This window comes from Eptesicus fuscus, chromosome 9 (genome assembly GCF_027574615.1).
Source record: "Eptesicus fuscus isolate TK198812 chromosome 9, DD_ASM_mEF_20220401, whole genome shotgun sequence".
Taxonomy (NCBI): Eukaryota; Metazoa; Chordata; class Mammalia; order Chiroptera; family Vespertilionidae; genus Eptesicus; species Eptesicus fuscus.
The window spans coordinates 84,460,395-84,477,953 of NC_072481.1; the positions used below are offsets into that span (position 1 = coordinate 84,460,395).

Below are 17,559 nucleotides of genomic sequence, written 5' to 3' on the forward strand. Positions count from 1 at the left end.
GTAGCCACTCAATACATGTTAAACAAGTGATTCAATGCTCTCACTCAGTTTAAAATATTGCAATGCTCTACATCACACATGGCAAGCACTTCACAACTTTTGCCATTGTACATTAGATCTTTCCAGCCTCAAACCATTGTCTCCCATAACATCACTATTCCAGGAATAATCAACTATCTACAGTTCTCCAGACAAGTCACCTTCCTATGACACTGACTTTGCACATGCTCTTTCTTCCCTCTGGAATCCTCATCTCTACCAGAAAAACTCCTGCTTCTCCCTTTAAGATTTTTAGAGCAACTTTTGCTGTTCTTCCCTCTTTTTCTTCTCCCCCCAACAAAGTTCTCCATAAATAGCATAATTTTTATAACTGAAGTACTTATTTGTACCTAACAATCATACACTGGCCTATAGAGCTGGGGTTGGATGGCAAGCTGAAAATATTCTCAGAGCTCCCCAACATTCCTCTTTCATTTTCAGGAAACTTTTTTTTTTTTTCTTTAATCCTCACCTGATGATATTTTTCCACTGATTTTTAGAGAGAGGGGAAGGCAGAGAGAAACACTGATGTGAGAAAAACACATCAACTGGTTGCCTCCTGCACGCACCCTGACCAGGGCCTGGGCCAGAGAGGAGCCTGCAACTGCGGTACGTGCCCTTGACCAAAATCGAACACAGGACCCTTCGGTCCGCAGGCCAACGTTCTATCCACTGAGCCAGAATGACTGTGGCTCTTTCCTCCGTCATCCCACGACCTTGAGGTAAGTCTTCAAGTCCCTAACGTGGTTTCCAGGTCATGGTCATCTTCTCCATCTTAACTTCAGCTATCACGTATCAGTGGCCATGCAGACAGTCCACACCATGGCTATAGAGTGAGTGGTTCTCAGATTCCTCTTTTCTCTGGCTGTAGTGTCAACTATTCAGAACTGCTTCACCTGTAAAATCCTAGTCTGTGCCCCCAACTTCCTTCTATCCATTATACACAAATGTTACTCATTTTTTCCTTCATCTCTACCCCTTCCCATTCATCCAATTTATCAGTGCCTTAATGATCCGACTTCTCTTACATACAACCCAGCCCAAATCCCAAAGCCACTCTCCAGCAATCTCAAATGACCTGCCCTTTAGACACTCCTACCTTACAAAGACTGATCCTGGCACAATCTGTTTTTCCCCATCCTTCATTCTTGGCAGCTCAGCACTGCTGGAGAAAAAGCAAAAGTTGGCCTCCAGCCACTGCAACTAACAGTTTCTTATCACAAACTAGTTTTCAAAGGTATTCCTCAATCTTTTTTCTTGGTTTTGGTCAGTTTTCTCACTCAGTCTTCCTGGTGGTTAATACTAATAAAAATATAAGGCATGATCTATGATATTATGAGAAGAAACAAAAAGGCTAAACATGGTAAATGTAATTTAGCTCTAATGCTAAGTCAATTACTTTCATGACACTCAGAATACTACTGCTGTCTTAATTCCTAGAGCTTCTTGGAGTTTGAAAAATGGACAACTGGGAATAATGGCTGCTTTCAAATCTCTTTATGTTCAAGGTACCCTTCATACTTATTATACTTTGTCAATGAAACATACACAACTTTTGTTTGTGTTCATTTTAATTTATTCTGTGCGGTTTAAAGTAACAGTTAAAACATCATACAAACAAACCACAGAGGCTTTAGGTATAGTATTGACCAGTTTTAAAACAAAAACAGTGAATGATCACTCCTCATCTCTAATTTTACATATTATTATACAAAGAACTATTAACACACAATTTTAATTCCTTATAAACCTATTTGTCAAGCAGTGAGATGACAATGCGTCATAGCACAGCACAGAATGTCTCCTTTAAGAAACCACAGGAGCAGTATTTGGTGAGTGGTTATGCATACAACTGACTTGGAGGGTAATATTCAACATTGGCCATAAAACAGGAAGCACATGTACATTAACACATGGAAAATGTAACTTTTATTAAGATAAAATGTTACTCTATATGCTGTAGAAGCTGTAAGATACTTTAGAAGCAGACAATACAAGGTGCTTTCATTCTAGACTCCATAACAAAATACTATTCCATTAGCTGCTTGAGTCTATAATATATTAGTATTGTTCATTGGCTTTTTTAAAATATATTTTTATTGATTTCAGAAAGAAAGGAAGAGGGAGAGAGAGAAACATCAATGATGAGAATCATTGATTGGCTGTCTCCTGCACGTCCCACACTGAGGATGGAGCCCATAACCCAGGCATGTGCCCTGAATAGGAATGGAACCATGACCTTCTGGGTTTATAGGTCAATGCTCAACCACTGGAGCCACACCAATTGGGCTTCACTGGCTTTTTAAGTGAACTTCAAATATAAAAGTTTACAGTGAAAGTCTGAAGTTACATTGGTTACATGTTACATTAAAATATAACTTCAGAAAAACTGACTTCAAAAAATACTGCATCACTGACTTAAAATAATTTTTTAAATGTTGCTTTTAAAAGTAAAAATTACTACTTTCAAATCATTTAACATGTTTTGGTTTAAAATGCCATATTTGTGAAACCATTATTTAATATATTCTCAACTTTCAACAAAGTAACAGTTTGAAGCTGTTTTAAAACCTAAAAATATCTAAAGAAATGGGTCGGCACACCTGTGAATTGGCTATCCTCCAAATAACATATTTATGTTTCCACCATGAAAACACTATAAAATCCACTGAATGCATTCTATTTTTAACTGGACATAAATATTAAAAACCTCACTTAACAGTGCTACACAAATATTTAGTGTTTTTTGGCATTTAAGTCAGAGTAATGCTACCAATATATTTGATACCTGAAATTTTCACAAGAGTTTCAGAGGCAAAGAGAAAGACTTGGGAATGGTTAGTTGGGAAGGTAATAAAAACAACTGACGAGTCCTCAATTTTAAAATTACTCCTCAAAAGATGGTATACCTGATCAACATCATTGTTAATGAGTATTTAGACACGACTAACACTTGACCGCATTTTTAATGCTCAGAACTTCTGAACTTTAAAATTAACCACAGGCTAGTCCATCTCCTACTGAGAAACTGAAAATGCCCTTATGAAGTTCCGCTAAGTTCAGCTACAAAAGCTCTAAAACGGGTAAAAAACAGAAACACTACACCACACAAATAATTCTAACAAGTATTTCTCTTGTCTCTTTCAGTGGCCTTAGAAATATGTGCTATAGTGAGAATATTGAGGGCAGAGGAGTACAGAGGAGAAAAAAGGTTTTAAACAAAGGAATTAGTTTGGAGGATTTTCATATTGGCATCAGGGATTTAACTCTCTTGAGAGTTAAAACATGGTAGGGTGTGAGCTGTTAAAATGCTTTTGACTATATTTTCCCAAAAAATAAAGCAGAACATTTCTTACAATTATTTTTAAAAAGACATTTTTGAAGCATAAATATTAATAAATAATACCAACATATATACCTTTACATGGATTAAATTGTTTAATTTGTGGATGACACTTGTAGATTTTGAGGGATTACATCGGCCATGTTTTTAATACTGGTAACAGTATGGAAGCTCGGCCAGCTACTTAAAAGCTGTCAGCAATTATTCTCTAAACCTAAGATATCTATATATATAAAAGCCTAAGTGACCAGACGACCGGCTGGTAACTATGACATGCACGGACCACCAGGGGGAAGACACTCAATGCAGGAGCTGCCCCCTGGTGGTCAGTGCACTCCCACAGCGGGAGCGCCGCTCAGCTGACAAACGGGTGCCAGATGCCAGGCTCACAGCTGGCGAGCGCAGCTGTGGCGGCGTGAGCCTCTCCCGTGGACACTCCCCCTGCACGCCTGAGTGTGGCCACGGTGGTGGGCACAGCAGGGCCAGGATGAGCGGGAGCGACGCAGCGCCCAGCCTGGGCTCAGGCTCCTCCCCTGCTGTCTGCCGCTTCTCCCACTACTTCGTGCTGTGCGGGATCGATGCAGACAGCGGGCTGGAGCCTAACAAGCTGGCAGGTAAGGCCAGGCTGTGGCGGTGTGGAGGTCCACTGATCCCCGCAGGCCAGGCTGAGGGACCCCACTGGTGTACGAATCCATGCACCAGGCCTCTAGTCCACTATAAAGCAGAATCCACAGTTCAAAATACTAGAGTATGAAAGATCTAATTGAATCCTCCCAGTACCAAGAAGATTTTTAGGCTTTTTTTCTAACTGATGATCATTTTAATGCAATACTTAGCTAGTAGGAAGCACTAAAATTAATGCATGAAATTTGTGTCATTGTTTTTAATTCCTACAGTCACATAAAAATAGAAAATGGCATCCAATAAAGAAACGAAAATAGAAAGATTATGCCCCACTCTCAGCTGCTGGGGATCTGCCTGTAGCACATATCTAAAATTGAAGTTATGCTCTGTGAATTCCCTTTCCGTATATACAAAGGGCTACAATGACAACAGAAGTGTGCACCAGGAATACCACTTGGGTCAGAGCAAGTGAACTATTAACAAAACTGTCAGCATGAAGTATGAGGTACCAAACATAATTACACACCGTCAGAAAATAGTGGTGACCAGTTCTTTAGAAACGAAGATTAAACATATAAAAAGAACTTGAATTAGTAAAATAAGTTGGCTTTACAATTCACTCTTGTACAAAGCAGGTAACAGTAAACAGAAAGGTTCTTTAATCCATATCTCTTCCCCAGTAAACACTCAGTCCAAAGTTCAATGAGGACAAATATGCAGACCTGGCAAGTCAGTTTACAGCGAAGCAGGCATTTTCACCCACTCTCCATTTTCCCCCAATCCTGTCTCTGGGATCTTGCCACTGAACTGCTATTTGTGAAGAAGTGTTTTCTCCACGACACATGCCTTGAGCATGAAGTCCTTCCATACAAAGGGAGTGACTAATCCTACCTCCCCAAAGTAGAAGACAGTTCTCAGATTCCAAAGCTACTAAAGTCTTGAATAGGTTGCCAAAAAAATGTCTCATAGAGGATAACTATTTTAACATTATAAGAGTTAGAATTAAGTTAGTAATAGTTATCCTAGAAAAAAATAAATGTACAAACTATTTCTTATTTAAGCTAAGATACCATCACTTGTCAGATGCACCATATGTATCACTAAGGAAAAAACACAGGCCATCAAATTATGACACAATGCTTTCGTATCACGTAGAATGTTTATTTTATATTTACTGAAACAGAACTTTTTGAATTAAACAGACTTTTATCACAGTCTTGTGCATATGTAAGTGTTATGAAATAAACTGGTTAAGTTATACTATAACTTCATACTCTGAGTGCAACTTTTATGAATCACTTCTTACATCAGTCACCGATACCTGCCTCTCCTCACAGCGGCCCCCTTGGCGTCATCAAAAGCATTTCTGGAAAGGGTGCTCTACCACTGTCTTCTGCTTAATGACAGCAGAAGCTTTGGACAAACATGTTTGACGCCTTAATGACGACGGTCCTGCCTGACAGGAATCGATCGAACCAGCCTCTCACTGCTTTGAGTTGTGTTTCATCTATTCCAAGGTTTTGGCAATTTCTCCCACCTTCACTGCATCACTTAGCGTGTGACAGGCAATCCTTCCGCATGTGTCTCAGTGACAAAATGTAGTACAACTTTACTTGTGGTTATCTTCCCTTCTTAGGGCCTGGAAAGCATTTTGTTGCTTTACAAGAAAATATGGAATTGCAGTCATTTCTCCAGCGACGGATATTTTCTTCGCTACTATCAAATGTATGCCCCACTGCTCTGCTTCCATGCTTATCTGCATACACAACTTCATTTCAGTGCTGAATCACAGTGAAATCTTTCAGGAGACATTTTTAAATGCCAATGAAATCTGACACATTTGATAGCAATGACACAGTGATGACACTATGACAAGCTGTGAACTCACACACACACACAGGCTATTTATCAGCTAGCTATTGCCTGGTTGACAGGAATAGTGAGTGAGATGCATCCCAAGTTCAGAAAAGTTAAAATGTGTGTGTGGGGAGGGGAAAGAGTACATTATAGAACTAATAAAATACAGTGTTCAAGCCTGTAATGTTTAACAGATTCACATAAGTGCAAAAACAATAAGACCAAGAGCCAAGGAATAAGTATATAAGTAAAAGCTAGTAAAGCAAAAGATTATCTTTAACATAAAATTTGTAATGGTCCAATTTGGTTTAAATTCCCTTTATGTTCATATGGCTTACATGTAAATCTTTGTTTTGAATGGGACTTGAAGTCCAACTACAAATGCTCTTCAATATTTTAGCAACTGCAAAGACCGAGGATCGCTGCCTTCCATCAGTCACTCCCACAGGGTGACGGTGGGGTCAGTGGCCTTCCTCAGCAGGCACCCTCCTGTGGCGAGCAGATCTGATCCTGTGTGGAGAGGAGGAAGCGTCTTCTTCGGTTTCAGACCCTGAAGGTTCATGATCTCCCTCCTGGGATCCTGTGTCTCCCACCAGTTCCCGCAGAAACTTGAATTTCGATAGAAAAAGATGCCACACAAAATACCAACCTAAAGAGAGACAAAAACATTAAGATTATTATATGTTATTAATTAACAACATTCCAGTTAATTGTGGGGCGTATATTACAAAACATTATTATCCATAAGTGATTACAAATATACACTTATAAAACAAGTATTTTCTAAGCATTTACTATGGACAAGGTATACAGATAAACTCTGAATTTATAAAGGGATGGCAGAACAGTTTCTACCTTAACAGAATTTAGAATCCAAGCTTAGTCCATCTACATTAAAATTATAATGAGCTTTGATACCTAAGTAAAAGTGTTTATTATATTAAAATAAAATATTTGAGAGCATTTTTCTTGGGAATAAATAATACACTTTGCTATTCACTTGGAAATTCATATCTCAATGCTAATATTGACTAAAAGTAAGTTTTCTTCAATGAGAATACAAAAGAAACAGCCCTGGCCAGTGTGGCTCAGTTGGGGTATCGTCCCAAACACCAAAAGGATTTGGGTTCCATTCCCAGGCAGGGCACGTACAGGAGGAAACCGATCGGTGTTTCTTTCTCATGACAACAAAGGACTTAGAATATCACATGAACTTAGTTGACAAAGCAGCAGCATGTCTGAGAGCACTGACTCCAATTCTGAAGTAAATTCTATTGTGGGTAAAATGCTATCAAACAGCATCACACTCTAGAGAAATCGCACATGAGAGGAAGAGTCAATTGATGTGGCAAACTCCATTGTTATCTTAGGAAACTGCCACAGCCACCCAACCTTCAGCAACCTCTGCTGTGATCAGTTAGCAGCTTATCAACATAGAGGAAAGACCTTCCAGCAGTAAAAGATTATGACTTGCTGAAGGCTCAAATGATGGTTAGCATTTCTTAGCAATAAAGTATTTTACAATTAAGGTATGTACATTGTTTTATTAGATATAATGCTATTGCACACATAAGAGACTACAGTATACTGTAAACTAACTTTCATATGCACTGGAAAACCAAAAATGTGTGTCACTCGCTTTAATACAGTACTCACTTTATTGCGGTGGTCTGGAACCAAACCCGCAATATCTCTGATGTATGCCTATACATGGAACTACAATGTTTTCTTTTGTGTCTGGCTTCTTTCACTGAGAACAGATCATTAAGATTCTTCAACCATGTTATTGCTTGCATTACTTCATTTTTATTGCTGAATATTATTCCGTTGTATGGATAAATCACTTTTTTTTTTTTAATTCATTCACCAATTAATGAACATAAGGCTAGTTTCTAGTTGGGGGTTTTATAAAAAACAAAGTTTCCACCTTTTGGCTGCAATAACAATTTGTGTACAAGTTTTCACAGGGACATGTTTTCATTTCTTTCAGGTATATATCTATGAGAACTGCTGGATCATATGGTAACTTTATGCTTAACCATTTGTGAAACTGTTTTTCAAAACAGCTGCATCATTTTACATTCCCACGAGCAAAATGTGAAGTTCCAATTTCTCTACATCCTCACCAAGACTTTTATTGTCCACCATTTTATATCATAGCCATCCTGCTTGATGTGAATTGTTTATCCTTGTGGCTTTTATTTGCATTTCCTTAATGACTAGGGATTTGAACATTTTTTCATGTGTTTATTGGTTATTTATTTTCTTAGAGAAATGTCTATTTACTTCCTTTGCCCATTTTTAAAAATTGGGTTGTTTTTCTTTTATAATTAAGTTGTAAGGGTTCTTTATACATTCTTGACACTAGACCCTTAACAAATGTATGATTTTGCAAATATTTTCTGTCATTCTGTGGGCTGTCTTTTCATTGTCTTGATAACGTCCTTGGAACTACAAAAGATTTAAATTATGATAAAGCATAATTTATCAGTTCTTTTTTGATGAAATCCAATTTATCTATTTTTTTCTTTGGTTGCTTGTGCCATATGTAGGGAACCACTGACTAAACCTAGGTCATGAATACCTATGTATTCTAAGAGTTTCAGCTCTTACATTTAGGTCTCTGATCTATTTTAGTTAACACTGTGTGAGAGAGAGTTCCAAATTCATTATTTTGCGTGTGGGTATTGCCGGGGCTGACCAGCAGGCCCTGAACGACGGATGAATGATGACTCTAACACACGTTTCTGTGACAGAGAGGGCTGAGGCACTACTTGGCTGTCGCCTCCAAGTAGCCCTGTTCGCCTGTCTTCTTTGGCTTTTATTGTCATAACAGCTTGAACTAAAATTAATCTTTAGATATAATTAGCAGGATAAACATCCTTGAGAAAGTATATGCTTCTACAAGGTCAGGTCTTTAAAGACTAAACACTGAAATTCTAGAGAAACAGCCCGGGGGATCAGACTTGTTGGGAAAAGTCAAGGTAGGGGCTGCTGCCTTCGGCAAGGTCTCTTCAGAGACCCCCGACCTTTCAGAGAATTCTCCTTACAAACATTCCAACCAAGTCCCGTGCTTCCCCACAGATATCAAGTCGTTCCCAAATGATTTGCTGAAAACACTGTTCTTCCTCCCAACCCCATTAAATTCTCTTAGAAACTTTGTCAGAAATCAAATGACAATAAATGTTACAGTTTATTTCTGGACTCTCAATTCTACTCCATTGATCTGAATGTCTATCCTTATTACCAGTACCACACCATCTTGATTACAGTAGCTTTGTGTTAAGTTTTGAAATCTAGTATAAGCCCACCAACTTTGTTCTTTTCTACACTATTTTGACTAATCTGAGTCCCTTGCATTTCAATGTGAATTTCAGAATTATGTTGTCAATTTCTGCAAAAAAAAAAAAAAACAAACAAAAAAAAAACAGCAAGAATTCTAAAGGGAATTGCACTGAATCTGTAGATCAATGTAGGGATCTACACTTTTTTTTAATACTTCTCTGTACTTACCAAATTTTTCCACAATGGACACATGTGGTTTTGATAATCAGGAAAATCAGGAGAAATTGATAACTAAATAATAAATACTCTATAGGCTTATAATATGTTTTAAATAGCCCAAAGCCATTAAGTGGCTTAAATTAATAAAGCCAATTAATATCAACATATACTAAGGAAAACCCTTAACTCTTAGGTTAGTTTTGAGAACCCAATCTAAAAGTTAAAAGAACTCATTTGCCCAAGGTGCTGTGCTATACATAGAGATCATGAAAGTGAATTTACCATGAAGGAAATTATAGTCAAGTTCAAAGATGAGAGTCTTAACCTCATAAAGATGAAAGATTGCAAAAGTGGCTACAAGGCATAAAATGACCACAAAGAAAAGTAAGGGAGGTTACTAAAGGTCTTTTGACTAAAAAGAAACTATGGCGAAGGGCTGTCACCATGGAGTTCCCACCATAAAATACCGTAGTGCCCTTGGGATGATTATGAGAAAGCAAAGTCTCCCAGCATGGAAATCTATAAAAACAAGGAACTGAGGATAGCTGTAGGAGTCAGTTTAGGGAGACATAAGAGCATTCAACTAGATCACAAACTCTCTTTCCCAATTTTAATAAAACAACCCCCCAATTTTTAAAATCACTGTAACAACCAAACAATAAAGGGATTCAATTGTAAAGTCAAAATTGAGAACATGATGGCCAGTGAGAGAAACTCCTCTGTAGAGCAGCGTGTTAAGACCACTACCTCCACACTTACCACTGCCCTCCACACCAGTTACACCGCTCGACTCCACATCTCTTTCACTTTTACCCCCAAATATGGGGCTAAGCAACCCTGAAAAGTATGCTTATTTTCCCCTGTTCTCCCTGGGCATAAGGTGGGCAAGGGTAGGGTGGAGGGGGAGCATGTGGATAGTGACACTGTTTCCCACACAAAAAAAATCATCATAGAGAATTCCCCTAATATACATATGAAGTTCATCTGCTGGGCAGCCACAAAGAACAAATACCCACTGTGCTTGGTTTGTACAATGGCTACTATAATGATAGGCTGGGAGGGCAACGTTAAGGGATAAATTGTAGTGTTGATAAGAACTGCTGTAGTGTTCACTACATTAAGGGAAGTTCAACAAGTTGTCCTCTAAGTAAAATGACTAAGTTCTTACATAGCTGTAATTTGGGGGAGAGAGGTGGGAGGAAGATGTGGGGGAGGGGGATTTCCATATCACAGTATCCAGATTTAGTAAAATCTAATGCTTCTACAACAGATTCTTTATCAGTGTTAAGAGTCTGAACTAGGAACAATACTAAAAATGCCAGGCAGTTTGAATGGAAGAAACACACACTACATATGTACAGGGTGGGTCAAAAGTAGGTTTACAGTTGTAAGTATGTGAAACTATTTATTCTTATATTTTACTTATTAATTCTTGTATTATTTTCCATATGAACAACTTTAACCTACTTTTGCCCCACCCTGTATTTTGGAAAAAGTACCATTTCTAAAACTCCAGTGGGTATATACCAGGAAAAGCATGACTTAGAAAAAAAAAACACAAAGGATATAGTACAGCACCAGGTAAAACTACTAATAAAAGATTCACAGGCTATGTTAATTAGACATGGAAATATAATAATAGCTAACTTTGGGACAGGTACTGTGAGGAAATTTTTTGTACATACCATTTAATGACCAAATTGTAATTTAACTAACATCCCTTCACATATGCCTGGTATGTCACACTCCCTTTGTCTAATTAGTAGGGCCTTGACTTATTCACCTACAGTATTTTATTGTTCTGATCCTATCTAATAAAGAGGAAATATGCTAATATGCTAATTGACTGTCACACCCTCAAAGATGGCAGTGCCCACAGCCACAAGATGGCGGTACACAGTCCCCTCAACCCCCCAGTCGTCCAGGGCCAGCCTGAGGTGCAAGCAAGCCTCGGATGGCGACTGCCCAGCCGCCCAGGGCTGGCCCGAGGGACAACCAAATGACTGAACAAGCAGGCTGCATGGAGCGACCAGGCTGGCAGGGGGGTTAGTGAGGGACGACCAAACAACTGAACAAGCAGGCTGCATGGGGCGACCAGGCTGGCAGGGGGGTTAGTGAGGGACGACCAAACAACTGAACAAGCAGGCTGCGTGGGGCGACCAGGCTGGCAGGGGAGCCATGAGGGGCAAACAGGCTGGCAGGGGTGGGGCAGTAAGAGGCGACCAAGCCAGTGGGGGAAGGGGGCAGTTGGGGATGACCAGGCCAGCGGGGGGGGGGGGGCGCGGGGTGTGCAGTTGGGGGCAACCAGGCCGGCAGGGGGGCCACTAAGAGGCGACCAGGCCGGCAGGGGGGCAGTTGAGGGTGACCAGGCCAGCAGAGGGGGGTAGTTGGGGGCGACCAGGCCAGTGGTGGGGGCAGTTAGCAGCAACCAGGCAGGCAGGGAGGGGGCAGCTGGGGGCGACCTGGTGGGCAGTTAGGGGAGACCAGGCTGGCAGGGGGGGGCAGTTAGAGGCAATCAGGCTGGCACACAGAGGCAGTGAGGAGCGATCAGGCCAGCAGGCAGGTGAGCGATTAGGAGCCAGCAGTCCAGGATTGTGAGAGGGATGTCCCGGATTGGAGAGGGTGCATGCTGGGCTGAGGGGACCACCCCCTGCCCCGTGCACAAATTTCATGCACCAGGCCTCTAGTCTTATGATAAACACAAAGCAGAACATTGCAGACATAGTCCATCTCCTGTTACTTTAATAAAATAGCTTTTAGTTCAAGTAACAGAAACCCTGTCTTAGCTTAACCAAAAAGGGCAAAACTATTATAGCTTACAGAAGTGTCTCATAGAACACATGGAAGGAAGCACTTGTACTAGGCCATTGTGAACTGACACCATTCTCTCAGCATTGTGTGTTTCTCTACAAGCTTGCTTCATTTTCTACTAGGCTTCTCTTGCACATAGCTGCTTTTTCCCAGCTCTATATGACTTTTCAGTTCATATCTTCAAAAAAGCAACTTGGAATCTCTGTCCCAACTTGGGTCAAGTGTAAGCCCCAAGACCAATGTGCATTACCTGGGTTAGGTATTGTGAACATGGCTGTAGGGCCTACCCCTAAAAGTTCAAGTGATTTTAGAGATTGGAGAGGAGTGGATAGAAAAAACTCAAGTAAAATGTCTCCTCTACTTTTATTAGGTAACAGGTTCCTGAAGGATGGTCTCCACTAAGGGACTCACACCCCAAAATCCCTGAGCGGGCAGGCAATTCTTTTATTGGATAAAATGTAACCCAAACCTTCAATTTTCTTGGGATCTGCCTCAATTCCTTTAAAATCTCAACACATATGTGACCTTTGATGAATATTCACACGGCAAGAGGTCCTCAACCTCTGTAGCAGAAGAACTACTTAGGGTAGAGGTGGAGATGGCATCAGATGAGAGTCACATGTCCCTTTTAGAGAAAAGGGCACATGTAAATGCAAAGAAAGTTCAAAAGCATTTAATATCCAGCAAAATGACCCCAGTTGGAGATAATGTGGTTACCACATTACAGTCATTCACAAGAAGAATCACTCAGACTGGGTACTCATCTTATTCTACTACAGAGCTTTGAAAAACTACAGATTCCCAGCAACTTCTTCCTGAATTCCCAAATTAATCTCCAGAGATTGTACTTACTCATTTTTTTAGTTCCCTAGATGATTCTGATGCACACACAGATTTGGAAAAGACAAATGGAGTGAAGAAGATACCTGAGTACTTTTGCAGATCAATTATGCTAAGGTTGGCCAAGGAAAAGGACGAAAGGATTAGCAATGGAGCACCAGTGGGGAAGAGATGAAACAACAATTGACCAGATCAACTATTTGAGAAGATTCTACTTCAGAAAGGCAGGAAAAGCCACCTTAGTATTAGTAATTGGACAGAGTATATAAAGGGGAGCTATAAAGACACTGCCCAGATATTGCTGATGGGTGGGGCAATGCTGCAAGAAGATAATGGATGTGCGATGAATGATGCAATAGATGGTCAGAAGTTGGACATAAAGAATATCTCTGTTCCACCCTAACTAGTTTTGCTCAGTGGATAGAGCATTGGCCTGCGGACTAAAGGGTCCTGGGTTCAATTCCAGTCAAGGGCACATGCCCAGATTGCAGGCTCAATCCCCAGTAGAGGGTGTGCAGGAGGCAGCCGATCAATGATTCTCTCTCATTATTGATGTTTCTATCTCTCTCTCCCTCTCCCTTCCTCTCTGAAATCAATGAAAATATTTAAAAAAAAAAAGAATATCTTTGTTCCAAGTAAAATTGTATTGTCTGGTTAAACAGAATGGTTTATTATAACATTTATGTAGTCAGAGTTCATTCTTTTGTATACTATGAATATAAGAGAAAACAAGTGGAAAGTTACATAATAGAAAATGAAGCATCACATTCTATCTACACGTTATTGGTTATAAGAGATCATCAAATTAAGGACAGAGGAATATGCAGTGGAGTGTGGGAGGGGGAGAGGCACCACAGACCCAAGGGATAGAATCACCAGTTCGCTCTTACTTTAACATAAGAATAGACCAACCTAACTTGGACTCTGGGCTTTAATGACTAACTTTTCCCAGGTGTGTATATGCGTCTTTAGGGGACAGCAGGATAGGAGAAATAATACCACTAAATTAAACTCAGGCTACTAAAAGGGACCTGCCTGGTGTACCCTACATGCCTATAGCAGAGAGAACCTCTTATCGAAGTATGGCTCATAAAATTCCTCCCACCCAAACCTAATATGCAGACCAGAAACTCCTTCCTTATCCTTATTCTATGAGGCATGTGTCTTATAGCTTGTCTTGGGATTTAGTACGAAAACATGGCAAGAGAGAAAAAAAAAGGAGAAGTGTGTAGGTGTGAGGAAGGACTGTCCACAATTAATCAGAAATTTATGCTGACTGTTAAAATAAGTATTGCAGTTTTTTTATAGTTAAATTAAGGCAAGTCTGTGCCTTGCTCCAGTCTCATACCGAATAAGCACTGTATATCAGAAAAATTGGCTTGTAACAAAGGGTATGTATTCTGGGATAAGCAAAGGAGCATTCACTTGTGTATGCCAATAACTAAGAGTTGGCTCAAAAAATGAATTACACTATACTTTGTTTTTCTAGGCAAGATAAATAGGCTGGCAGCAGGAGGGTAGTAATGAACTTGAGTGATGAATCCTCACCATCAACACACCACGAACAGAGGAATAGTTCTAACAGAGTTCACAGTTCACAAAGTGCTCTTACTGGTACATTCAACATTCCATTTAAGCCTCTGAATAAATAGGACTCAGAATCATCCCCAATTTCTAGATAAAATAAAGGCTCAAAAGTGACTCATAACCACTGAAGAAGGCCAGCCAGGCAAAACAAAGCAATGAATTTTAAAATTGTATCCAATTTCTTACATTTTCATGGTGAAAGTAAGGTAATTAGGGAATGAGAATTTGATTTCATTACCCAAGATTTTTTTAGGTCAAAAGCCTAGATGCAGAATAATCACAAATTCTTATCTTTGTGGAATCTTCCCAATGGAGTTTTACATAATCCCACCTTCATGATGGTATCTAAATGGTTAACTAACTGGCACACTATCAATCTCAATTTGTATAAAGCTCTTTCCCATTTTCAATCCTATTACCTTATTTTCATTTTACTCTAAAGGCAGCTAAGGTTCACTTCTAAGACAATATAAGCTAAGTAAAAATAGAGCCATGCTCTTCCAATTCCTACCACAACGCTCCCTCTATTGCTCCCTCTACTGTCCGCTCTTAATGACACACTGGGCAACACCAGAAGATAAGCCCCTGGAGATACCATTACTGAATCAACACAATGTGGAACCATAATACCTCCACATCCAAAACTCTTTTATCCAAAACCTGTAAGACATTTTTAAAGTTGCCTTTTAAAACCTCTCCTCTTCTCAATTTTCTCTTCCCTTTGGTGGTCACAATACTCCCATGGATCCAAATATTACCTCTATTACAAATAACAACCAAATTTTTCATCCATACCTTCTAGCTCCTTCTTTTGATTTTGTATTTATGTACTAGGGACTGTATCCTCTCCCCATCTCTCTAGTGGGCACATTGCCCCTCCCCCTCAGTGCTACAGATTGCACCTTAATAAACCATCTCCCATCTGTTTCCTTCAGTACGTTCCTAGTGTCTTTCTCTATCCTAGATCAAATCCTTATTATCTGTCAACTAGATTATCACCATAACCTCTTACATCTCAGAAGCATGTTGGAACCACACTGCTTGGCCATGAATCCTAACTCAACAACTTACTTGCAATTTGGGAAGGTTAACATCTATGTGTCTCAGTTTCTTCTTCTATCAGAGATAACAGTACCCACGTTCAAAGAGTCAATATGTTAACAAAAAAATTAATACATGTAACACGCTAAAAAGAATGCCTGGCACATAGTAAACACTCATCAAATGTTAGTCACAGTTATTATCTCCTCGGCTCCAGACATGAGGCTACTAATGCTGTTACTGAAAACTAGAGGCCCCTCTGGCTCCAAGAGGACACTCACTTTCCCTTCCTATCAAAGACTGAAGATTACTTTCCTAGTATCTGCGGAGCAGAGTGGGCAGGGCAAAGTGGGGCAGACCAGACCTGAGCAAGTGGAGCAGAGCAGAGCTGTCTAGCCAGAGAGGGACCTAACTCCAGGGCCACCTCACAGCCATGCTGTCCTCACAACCATGGTGAATCACAAATGAGTTATTTACAATGAATAATACAGTTTTCTTCTTACACCATACCCAAAATTGGGGGTTCCTATTGGCACTGAATTGGTGCTAAGAACCATCAGTTGATAACCCTTTCTTTCAAAACTGTACTGGAGGTGCAATGAGGCAAAAATTAAAAGACATACAAATTAAAAACAATAGGTACAACAATCTTCATTTACAGTTCACATGACTCTGGGTTAAAAATCCTGTGGAATTAAAAAAAAAAAAGTAAAGGAATTCTCTCTGCTTCTTCTCCCCTCCCCAAATCTTACAGAACAGTGAAATTTGACAAGATTGCAGGATATAAAGGCAATACGCAAATACATGAATGCATGACAATGATTTGAATGAATTTAGCAGTTTTGCAGAATACATTGTCAATATACAAAAATCATTTGTTTCTACATATTAGCAGAAAACATTAAAAGAATACCATTTACAATAGCATCAAGAATATGAAACCTTTACAGTTAAATTAGACAAAATTAGTGCAAGAACTAGACTACATATCAAAATGCAAAATGTTGCTAAGATAAATTATTAAAGTCCTTTAAGAAATGGAGATATAATATGGTCATGGACCTCAACATTAAATGTCAATTCTCTCCAACTTGACCTATAGAGTCAATATATCAATTTTGACAAGCTGATTCTGAAGTTTATAAGGAAATGCAAAGAACCTAAAATAGCCCAAACATTTTGAAATTAATAACACTATATAATCTACACAGTTGACATAAAAATAGACATATACAGGTCAATGGAACAGAATAGTCCAGAAATAAACCTATACATATAGAGTGAATTGATTTGCAACAATTGCCTTTTCAATAAAAACAGTTGGATATAATTATGTAAAATTAAGAACCCCAATCCTTAACTCAAACCAAACACAAAAATGATCTCAAAGTAGATAGCAGACCTATAAGTAAACCTAAAATATAAAACTCCTTGAAAAAAATTGTAGAAGAAAAATCTTTGTGACCTTTGAGATAAGTAATTATTTCTTAGGACTCAAAAAAACATTAAATACAAAACAAAACAAAATTGACAAATAAGACTCACAAAACTGGGGAAACATATAAATGAAACTGCTTATTTCAGAGAGTGCGAAGAGCTCTGAAAACTAAGGTTACATGAGATAGAGTGACTGGCTGGACTACCTATGTGATCAGTTGATGTGAAAATCTGAACGATGAGAGGAACTGGCCATGTGAAGAGCCAATAGAAAACCCAGGAAAAGTACAAGGTCGGCCTGTTGGTGGACTGTTGAGAGTAGTGGGAAGAAGAAAGAAAAGATGCATGGAGCAGAGGGCTGCATCACACAGATCCTTGAAGGCCACAGTAAGAAATTTAAGCTGTACTGTATTTAGAGCAGTGGTTCTCAACCTTCCTAATGCCGCCACCCTTTAATACAGTTCCTCATGTTGTGG

General features: G+C 39.4%; 1 protein-coding gene across 1 annotated transcript in view; it reads right to left on the reverse strand.

The window, feature by feature from the left end:
* Positions 1-1,592: 1,592 nt before the first annotated feature.
* SMIM13 (small integral membrane protein 13) overlaps positions 1,593-17,559 on the reverse strand; it is a 31,364-nt gene continuing 15,397 nt past the window's right edge. Inside the window, exon 2 of the mRNA XM_008146114.3 lies at positions 1,593-6,512. Coding sequence (XP_008144336.2) covers positions 6,325-6,512 — 188 coding nt within the window. The 3' untranslated portion in view covers positions 1,593-6,324. The remainder of the gene's footprint in view (positions 6,513-17,559) is intronic.